General features: G+C 38.8%; 1 protein-coding gene across 2 annotated transcripts in view; it reads left to right on the forward strand.

Moving 5' to 3' along the window:
- The window catches only part of EGFR (epidermal growth factor receptor), a 66,400-nt gene extending 56,493 nt beyond the window's left edge, over positions 1-9,907 (forward strand). For both annotated transcript variants that reach the window (XM_077809219.1, XM_077809220.1), the window contains 6 exons: positions 499-645; positions 5,548-5,645; positions 6,672-6,839; positions 6,956-7,033; positions 7,244-7,346; positions 8,430-9,907. In XM_077809219.1, coding sequence (XP_077665345.1) covers positions 499-645; positions 5,548-5,645; positions 6,672-6,839; positions 6,956-7,033; positions 7,244-7,346; positions 8,430-8,806 — 971 coding nt within the window. In that variant the 3' untranslated portion in view covers positions 8,807-9,907. The remainder of the gene's footprint in view (positions 1-498; positions 646-5,547; positions 5,646-6,671; positions 6,840-6,955; positions 7,034-7,243; positions 7,347-8,429) is intronic.
- Positions 9,908-10,569: the final 662 nt, after the last annotated feature.

Raw genomic sequence — 10,569 nt, forward strand, 5'->3', positions numbered from 1 at the left:
GTTAATTTAGAAAGCCTTCAAAGAGAGGAGATAATATTTTACCTCCAGAGAGATTATTTAAAACAATAACAAAACTTTAATTAAAAACAACAACAACCCACTTTGTGGGTTGGAATCCGTAATTAGCAACCTAATGCCTTTCTGTTGTGAGGAGGTGAAGTCATGAAGTAGAGTTGAACATGGAGGTTTTACCTTCTGTAAAACCCTAGGAAGAGGCCTGATTATTTCAATTTGTTTTGTTAACTCGGACCTCATTAAAATAGTTACATCTGTAAGATGGAACATTTTCTTCTTCCGTGAACAGTTGGCAAGTGAATAAACAATGATGACCCCTTTAGTGAGCCTTAGCAGCTCTAAAATAAAGGTTAATGCCTCCACTCTCTCTCTTATACATGCTGTTCCTAAGCCAAACAGACCAGGTTTGCTGTGCTTTGGAACATCATGAATCCTTGCTGACCTGATGAGACTCTAACATTGTCCCTTTGTCCTACTCTTCAGGTGTCACAGTTTGGGAATTAATGACATTTGGATCAAAACCGTATGATGGGATCCCAGCCAGTGAGATTTCATCTGTCTTGGAGAAGGGCGAGCGTTTGCCTCAGCCTCCTATCTGTACTATTGATGTCTATATGATCATGGTCAAATGTGAGTTCAGTTCTTGTACATGTCCATGTAGTTCATATTAGTAAGAAGGAAAATGGTTCTAGTTATGGAACATTTGTATGCTATGCTGTATTCCTGAGATTCACAGGAAAACACGCCTATGTGCTATATGAGAAGAGTAACATCACTATGGTATGGTTCAGACATCTCATGCTTCAGACAAGACAGCAGGTTTTTCTTTAACTACAGTTCAGAGTCCAAATTCTCATTTCTCATCATTGTGGCGGTGAGTATGGTATAAAAACCTAAATTACACCAATGTAAATCCAGACTAACAATGGAGTTACTCCAGAATTACTCCAGTGTTGCTGAGGTCAGAATATAGCCCCAGGTTTCCAATTTTGCACACTGAATCATCAGTCCTGATTTCTCTTCTTGTGTTTTCATTTCATTTTAATTAAATAACAAACATACACAATAGGAAAAAATGTCTGAGAATGCAATCACAGTATTAGTGGCTGCACATGAAGACTTTGAGCCAGGATCCTGAGCTTCATAAGTGGTCTGACCCCCAATTTTTTGACTTATACTCAGACACAGTCATTATAACAAATGAACAGGAGCTAGCAGATTTGGTAAAGCAAGTTTCTGTGGCATTGATTCCATATCCTTATTACTGTAAGTACATTAGAGGACATTCACAAGCAGCCCACTAGGTGGCATTTAAACACTTTCTTAGATAAAATGTACTAAGTCCTCAAAGAGGTTAAACTTTTCTTTGACTCAAAGAATTTACTTCTACTAATGCTATGGTTTTAGGAGTCTCTGAATACATACTTCTTACTACTAATAATAACAATAAATCACTCATCCAAAAAGGGTCAGCCTGCTAAAATGAGATATCGACAGATCTAATGGACAAACCAGCTGATTTCACAAATAGCTAGCTGATTTCACAACCTCCCTTCGTGTATAGCAATGAAGCATTTATACACCTGCCATGCAGACAAAGCACTGACCATGATACTTCACTGGAATTCACAATATTTCCTGATTTAGTGTAGTTCTAGAAATAATAAGCAGCAAGTTAAGACAGGTCTGTGGTTGAATACTGACAGAGATTCTACTCAGTGTGGGGGGGGAGAGGAGAGGAAGGCAATAATAACAGAAAATGTGGAAAGAGCAGAAGTGCTTAATGACTTCTTTGTTTCGGTTTCCACCAAGAAGGTTGGCGGCGATTGGACGTCTAACATAGTGAATGTCAGTGAAAATGAGGTGGGATCAGAGGCTAAAAAAGGAAAAGAATAAGTTTAAAAATTACTTTGACAAGTTAGATGTCTTCAAGTCACCAGGACCTGATGAAATGCATCCTAGAATACTCAAGGAGCTATCTGAGCCATTAGCGATTATCTTTGGAAAGTCATGGAAGACAGGAGAGATTCCAGACCACTGGAAAAGGGCAAATATATTGCCCATCTATAAAAAGGGAAATAAGGACAACCTGGGGAATTACAGATCAGCCTGCTTAACTTCTGTACCCAGAAAGATAATGGAGCAAATAATTAAGCAATCAATTTGCAAACATCTAGAAGATAATAAGGTGATAAGTAACAGTCAGCATGGATTTGTCAAGAACAAATCATGTCAAACCAACCTGATATCTTTCTTTGACAGGATAACAAGCCTTGTGGATGGGGGGAAGCGGTAGAGGTGGTATATCTTGACTTTAATAAAGCTTTTGATACTATCTTGCATGAGCTTCTCATAAACAAACTAGGGATGGATTACCATAAGGTGGGTACAAAACTGGTTAGAAAACCATTCCCAGAGAGTAGTTATCAGTGGTTCACAGTCATGCTGGAAGGGTATAACAAGTGGGGTCCCACAGGGATCAGTTCTGGGTCCGGTTCTGTTCAATATCTTCATCAATGATTTAAAAGAAGAGCACTGTGTAAACTTGAAAACTTGTCCCTTCCAACAGAAGTTGGTTCAATAAAAGATATTACCTCACCCTGCTTCTCTCTTTCAAAACCTGGGACCAGCATGGCTACAACAACACTGCAAATAATGATTAGTAAGAAGATAGTTAGATATGTTCATGAGTGATTTAGATAATGGCATAGAGAGTACATCTATAAAGTTTGTGCATGATACCAAACTGGAAGGGGTTGCAAACGCTGTGGAGGATAGGATTAAAGTTCAAAATGATCTGGACAAACTGGAGAAATGGACTAAAGTAAATAGGATTCAATAAGTAAGTAAATTCAATAAGAATAAATGCAAAGTACTCCATTTAGGAAGGAACAATCAGGTGCATGCATACAAAATGGAAAATAACTGCCTAAGAAGGAGTACTGTGGAAATGGATCTGGGGGACATAGTAGACCATAAGCTAAATATGAGTCAACAGTGTAATGCTGTTGCAAAAAAAGTGAACAACATTCTGGGATGTACTAGCAGGAGTATTGTAAGCAAGAGATGAGAAGTAATTCTTCGCTCTACTCCTCGGTGATTAGGCCTCAACTGGAATATTGTGTCCAGTTCTGTGTGGACAAATTGGAGAAATTCTAGAGAAGAGCAACAAAAATGATTAAAGGTCTAGAAACATGACCAATGAGGGAAGATTAAAAACATTAGGTTTGTTTAATCTGGAAAAGAGAAGATTGAGAGGGGAAATAACAGTTTTCAAGTACATAAAAGATTGTTACAAGGAGGATAGAGAAAAATTATTCTTCTTAACCTCTGAGGATAGGACAAGAAGCAATGGACTTAAATTGCAGCAAGGGCGGTTTATGTTGGACATTAGGAAAAACTTCCTAACTGTCAGGGTAGTTAAGCACTGGAATAAATTGCCTAGGGAGGTTGTGGAATCTCCATCATTGGAGATTTTAAAGAGCAGGTTAGACAAACACCTGTCAGGGATGGTCCAGATAATACCTAGTCATGCCATCAGTGCAGGGGACTGGACTAGAGGGGACTGGACTAGATGACCTCTCGAGGTCCCTTCCAGTCCGATGATTCTATGAGAACTGAAATACAATTTTACTGGTAAACGATCAGCCAAATAAAGCCATACACTTCTAATCTGGAAAGAAATCTAAACCTGAGTTTCTACCAAAGGGCCCGATTCTGTTCTCATTGAAGCCAGTGGGAGTTTTACCAACTCTAATGGGATCAGGCCCAATATTGTATTTAGTAAATGAAGACTATGGAAACATTTAAAGTAAACCCTAACTGAAATGTATATATATAAAAAAATCATCACGTCAACTTAGAAAGAAAAAACTAATAAAATGTGCAAAATAATCACTACATCAAATTATAAATAAAAATCTAAACCAATAAAAATTAAATATTAAAATATGTATAAAATTAACTTAATATTATTTTTTAAAACCTGTTTTCAATCTAAATGGGCCAGTTTCTGCCCTAGTGTAAATCACTATAGATCTGCTGACTTCATTTAGAATAATTAGCAATGAAGAACGATGCTGCCTCTCTGTACAGAAGTTAGGGCACAGGAAACGCATCTCACCACTAGAGCCAACTGTAAATTGGGTTTTCTTTCAAAGTTGTTATAATGCAAAGTTTATTGGTTTTAAAGGTACGTGACAATATTCAACCCGCAGCTCAATTAACCAACGTGTTTTAAAAATGAATTGACGTTACTTTACAACAGCAACCATATCTCAGATTCCCCATTTGCTCCAACAGTGACATGAATTTCCTGCATAGGCTGGAGTATCTGAACAAAGTGGAAGCCATTATTGCAGCAAAAGGAATTAAATAAACTACAGGGAGATGTACATGTAACTCTCTGCTTCAGTGAATATTTAAGGATTTATACAAAGCGGAATAGCTTCAACAGGAGAGACTGAGCGCAACCCACCCTAGAATAGTCAATAGTCTAGTGGTTAGGATGCTCACCGGGAGAGGAAGATCTGAGTTTGTCACTACTCCAGAGTGGGGATTCAAAGCTGGGTGTCTCGCCTTTCAAGCAGGTACCCTACCCACCCCATAGGCTAAAGGTTATAAGGCGACTTGCATATTTCTCCCCCTCCCTCTTTCTCTCTCTCTCACTCACTCTCCCCCCCCCCCCCCACCTCCAAAGCTGGTTCCTGGCCAAAATGAATCTTGTCAAATTCACAGATAGTGTCAGGTCAGCCGAAACTTCATTTTTCAACAAATCAACTTTTTGACCCAGAAAGTCTGCCCAGTTCTGTTAGCCTATCTGTAAGGTGCTGTGCATAGGAGATGATTAAAAATCAACAATTACTCGTGGGGCCCTGTTCTGGTCTCGGTTACCCAGGTGATTTCAATGAGAGGTGCACCCATGTAAATGAGAACAAAATTGGCGCACTAGAGGCAAATCCAGATACCATCACCAGGCCAGGTACTGGTCAGATATAAAGGAAAATGGGGGAGAGAAATCCTCCCTACACCGTTGTGGAGTGGCTCTGAAGCTGAAGTAGCCTTCACAGATCTGCCAGGTGGAGTGGGGGTATGTCAGTGCTTGCATAGCATTGGATCCGCTGCCCATCTCCTGGTCCAGCACTCCCTTCCCCATCCTGTGGGCTGCTATGTAGTGAGCTTGTGTGGAGCAGGGATCCCGACCTTTTAGGAGGACTATGCGAGAAGGAGTTAAAGGAGGGTACTCCCTGCATGTTGATGCTAAGCAGGAATCTTTCTACTATATCTTTTTATTTTTTTTTTTTTTTGGTCTTCCAAGAAGAGCAGAGAGTGGTGTTCTTAAATGTCAAAAAGAAACAAAGAATAAAGTCTGACGAAAAGCTGATGTGACTGGATTTCTCATTGTTATGGTTTGATGTAACAGCTTCACATGTACCAAGTTCCTATCCTTTACATCTTATTTTAAAATTCTCTTCAGGTTTAATGGCTAAGATCATTTGATTTGTGCTTTTGTTTTCCATACTGTCCCTTCAGGCTGGATGATAGATGCAGACAGTCGCCCCAAGTTTCGTGAGCTGATATCAGAATTCTCCAAAATGGCTCGAGACCCTCAGCGCTATCTTGTTATACAGGTATTGATCAGAGCTTGTTTTACCAGGAAACCAAGATCTCAAACGGTCACTTAGAAAGGGGGAAATTACAGCAAATATGAAATAATACACACGGTATGCTCACAGATGAGCAAGCTAAGGAGTTCAATGATTCCATGACCAAATGTCGAAAGAAACCGGACCACTTGAACATCGACAATATAGTCTCATGCTGCTACTTTCAGTTAAAGAAAACTGTAATGCTGATTGTTCTAGTCCATTTCCACGTTGTTGCAGTAAATACTTTAGCGTATTACCATTTGCTTTACAATAAAGAATAGAACAAATAATAAATATGGATATGAGTAACAGAAATGTAACTAAGAATGCCAGGTTACTTCGTCTTTCATAGAAGCAAAGAAATTCATGGGAAAGACCTGTTAGACCATTGAGTCCATTTCTCTGCCAAGGCAGGATTGTGCCCTTCAGAACATTTGCTAACATTTAATGTGAAAAGAAGAGCTACTTAGGAGTACAACAGCAGTAACAGCAGAAATCTCAAATAGCCTCTCAGTTTATGGTGGAAAAAGAAAGCACAGGAAAGCTGTTAGTGTGTGTTGTGGAATTATTGAGAGATTTCACAAAGGGAACATTCAATAACATCATAACAAGACTGAAAAATGTATTTTATTGAATTTAGATCATGCTCCCATTTAAAGTCTGATATACTGCAACCTGCCAGGGCTAGAAACACATAGTTGGGCCCATACAAACACTTTCAGGACCAGTAAATTTTTCCATGCATGTGTCCTGGTTCAGGATTATCATCATTCCTGTTTCAATCCAGAAAGGAGGTTAGATTCTGAACACTTTAAAAAACAGATACTCTAGACATAGGCCTAACCAAACGCCAGGTCCAGTTCCCCCCTGAATTTACATCCAAGTCTAAATTTTGCAGTGTATGCCTATCTCCAGAACATTTGTTTTTCTCGAGAGAGAAAGCTGCTTTGCTGTAGTGCAGGCAGGACGGTGTCCAGCAATCCGCTCTTACTGTGGTTTGGTTGACAGGGAGATGAAAGAATGCATTTGCCAAGCCCTACAGACTCCAAGTTTTATCGGACCTTGATGGAAGAGGAGGACATGGAAGACATTGTTGATGCAGACGAGTACCTCATTCCACACCAGGGATTTTTCAACAGCCCCTCCACATCCCGGACTCCCCTCTTGAGTTCATTGGTATGATATTTCATCCATGTTCACAGACCTAACAGTTTGGAATTAGTCATTTCCCAGGTCAGACAATATTTTTCTCTTTTTAAAATATCTTTTTTCTCTCTTTCTCTCTTTTGAAGAGTGCTACTAGCAACAATTCAACCACAACCTGCATTGATAGAAATGGGGTAAGTAAGTGTGATCAGCTAGCGTTAAAAGTATCTTATCACTGTGTTAATGTTGTGAACTGAATTAAAGAATCAAGTCTTGATTTAGCAGAGATGGTGTCTCAATTTCATCACCAGATGTTGGCTTTCTCTTCCTCCCCACCCCTTTTTTTCTGCACACACATTTACCTGTACACACCAGCTTCTATGAAATAGTCTGTTCTATACTCTGTTTCTTAACCTGTACCTTTAACCTAGCAGGGATACCCCGTGAGGGACGACAGCTTTGTCCAGCGCTACAGTTCAGATCCAACTGGCATCTTCTTGGAAGACAGCATAGATGATGGCTTCCTGCCTGCTCCAGGTGAGTACATCTGCTAGGTATCATCTGATCCTCAAGTTCATTCATTGATCAGCAACTTGGAATGCCATTTGCTTCTCTCTTAGATCTTTGAGGTTTCTTGGTGATCTCTGGGTAATCATTTTCCTTCCCCTCCCTCAGCAAAGGAGGAGTCCTTCACATCCCTTAAGATCCCCACAATTTTTCTTCACTGGTCAATAAATGGGGGCGGAGAAATTGTGCAGAATTTTTCTTTTCATTTTTTCCTAGATCTTTTCTGACAGCTTCTTGACCACATGTCATCCACCATCACCACCAGTCCGATTTCTACTTTTTGTTGTAGGTGCCTTATCAAGGATTTTTTCTTTTTTCTACTAATCAGACATTTCAGACAGTCTCTTCTAAGAACTCTTTAGACCTCTTCATTGTTTTTATTGTAGAAACTGTTGCTTGTTGTTGGTCTTTTACTGCTTTCCAAACAGAAATATACTCAAGCAGAATGGATGGCACAATGAAATATGCAGTGTTGCTAACCACAGTCTGACATGTACTTGTATAGTAGTTCACTAGAACCAGAATTCATTGACTTAAAAGATCAGTAAGACTGTTACAAGGATGTTTTAATAAAATGATACACTCGCAATGCTTTGTCCTCAACTAGTACTGCAGCTGAGTAAGGGAAAGAGCCAGCATTGAGCACTGTATTGGGACATGGGGTCTCAGTTACTGTTGGTCTTTTTTTTTTTTTAAGGCATTTCCATTATCTTTAAGTACTTCTCCAGATATATGGTTGCCCTCAGCTAAACTCCCTGGATAAGATTTCAAAACACTCCATGGGGAGTTAGGGAAACACACTTCACTAAAAGCAATGGAAAATGTGTGGCTTAATTCCCTTGGCTGCTTTGAAAATCTGACTCCTGGAGCCTTTGTTCAATGGAACTTCCTGCCTTTGGTTAAGTCTTGGAATCCTGAGAAAGATCCAAATGACTTGTGGGCTGATGTGGGAAAAGATTGTTTCCACATATATTAAAAATACACATCAGATCATTTAAAGGACTGCATTAGTTACATATCTTAATTTCTTTCTTTCTTTTTTTTTTATCTCAGAATATGTCAATCAGTCAATCCCCAAAAAACCATCAGCATTTGTAGTACAGAATCCAATCTACAACAACGTCTCCCTCCCAGTAAACCCAAATCCCGCTCCAGCTTCAAGCTATCAGAATTCCCACAGCACAGCAGTGGACAACCCAGAGTATCTCAACACAAACCAGTCTCCTTTTGTCAAAACGGTTTTTGAAAGCTCCCCCTACTGGGACCAAACAGCCAATCACCAAATAAATCTGGACAATCCTGACTACCAACAGGACTACTTTCCTAAGGAAACTAAGCCTAATGGCATCTTTAAAGTTCCTGCAGCAGAAAATCCTGAATACTTAAGGGTAGCAGCACCAAAAACTGAATACATTGAAGCCTCAGCATGACCACAGAAAAATTCTCTCTTCTTGCAGTAATACAAACTAAAATCCAGATGAACAACCTGGCTGCTGCAGGATCAAGCTATGAACTGACAGACGAGTAATCACAATTCACTGACAGACACGCTTTTCCTTTCAAGCTGGTGGGCTGAATTCACCAAGCTGATTTTACTATATATTTTGGGCTTTTCCTTGGCCATTCACATACATAACTTAGGCACATACCATACACATGCATGCATGTTGGACTAGAGCAAGAACTTCCTGCAGATAAGAAATTGCAGATGCATTCCTTCTGTTTTCAAATGGTAGCATTATAAAAACCAATTTGGAATTAACTGTAAGAATTCCTTTCTACAATGCCTATTTTTATAAACATTTCTAATGGAATTTTTGGATCTTTTACAAGATGAGACACTTGCTTGTTGTACTGTTGTGTGACTCTCGGATCACGAGGGGGAAAAAAAAGCAATACATTATTAAATCCTTTTCAAACTCTTGAAAGTTGGATAGCTGTTCCAAATGATTGGATCTTAAATATTGACTTCATTTATTGTACTGGTACAAACAGGAAAAAAATGAGTCAGAGAGAAGTGTGGAGATTCTGCTGATGAAGTGGTTTTTATTGGTGAATTGGTGAAATTTTATAACCCACAGTGTATTTAGCACAAGGACTGGATGGCAGCACACATTACTTTACTGTGGAGATTCTGCTGATGAAGTGGTTTTTATTGGTGAATTGGTGAAATTTTATAACCCACAGTGTATTTAGCACAAGGACTGGATGGCAGCACACATTAGTTTACTGACCACTACTCTTGGAGTCCAGCAGGAAGAACACAGCATACAGAAGAGTTGTTTGTAAATGTTTATAAAGTACTCACAAGTCTGTTTTCTGTATGTTGAATGCAAGCCTTTCTTTTTTCCATTCCATTGGTTAGCTGTAGATTTGTCAAATTACATTTTTAACAAAATTTTTAAAGATGTTGCTATGACTGAAAAATGAAGTGTCAATTCCCTTTGTCTCAATCGCATTGGGACAAACTTTCCCTAAAGGGCAAGGAAATGCAAAAGGTGTTAATTGGGTTATTTGTGAGAGCTGGTGATCCGAATGCAACTGCACAAAATTAAACTTGGCTCAGACAAAAATGCAAAAAATGCAACCAAAGGAAATGAGATTGTTTGTTTGTTTTTGTTTTGTTTGTTTAAGTGGCTCAGTAAAAAAAAAAAAAATTTTTCCCTGTATAAAAATTGCAAAGAAAAGGGGGGGAAATACACCACTATACTCTGTTAAACTTGTGGCAGAATATTGCCAATTGCTGTATCACTGTGCAGGAATCTGTTGTCTCTTACATGACTACAGCTGCTGTGTTAGGGTGGTCTTCTTTTATGCTAGGTACAAAGAAAATACAGTAATAATGCATCAAAGAGAAAAAAGAATAGTCTGAAGTGTTTGAATGCAATTGCTTAGTTTACTATTCTGAAATTGGGGGCGGGGAATGCCACAGGCCTCTTTGAAGTCCAAGCCTGGTTGTCTAATTGTCACTGTGGAATAATCCAAATCAATATTTGGTTTAATAATAAATATACAATATATCTATTGTATATAAAACCATTGTAGCACAAAAAGTTAGAGATTGGTTCTCTTTAAGTTGTGTGTAGTTTTTAAAACTCCTGAAGTTCTTTTAATACCTTTTGATAACATTTTTGCTGTCTTCTTTGAAAGGAGTAGGAAAAAGATAGTTAAAGCATTGATTCAAAGAGTAATA

Source organism: Eretmochelys imbricata, chromosome 2, assembly GCF_965152235.1.
Source record: "Eretmochelys imbricata isolate rEreImb1 chromosome 2, rEreImb1.hap1, whole genome shotgun sequence".
In the NCBI taxonomy this organism is placed as follows: domain Eukaryota; kingdom Metazoa; phylum Chordata; order Testudines; family Cheloniidae; genus Eretmochelys; species Eretmochelys imbricata.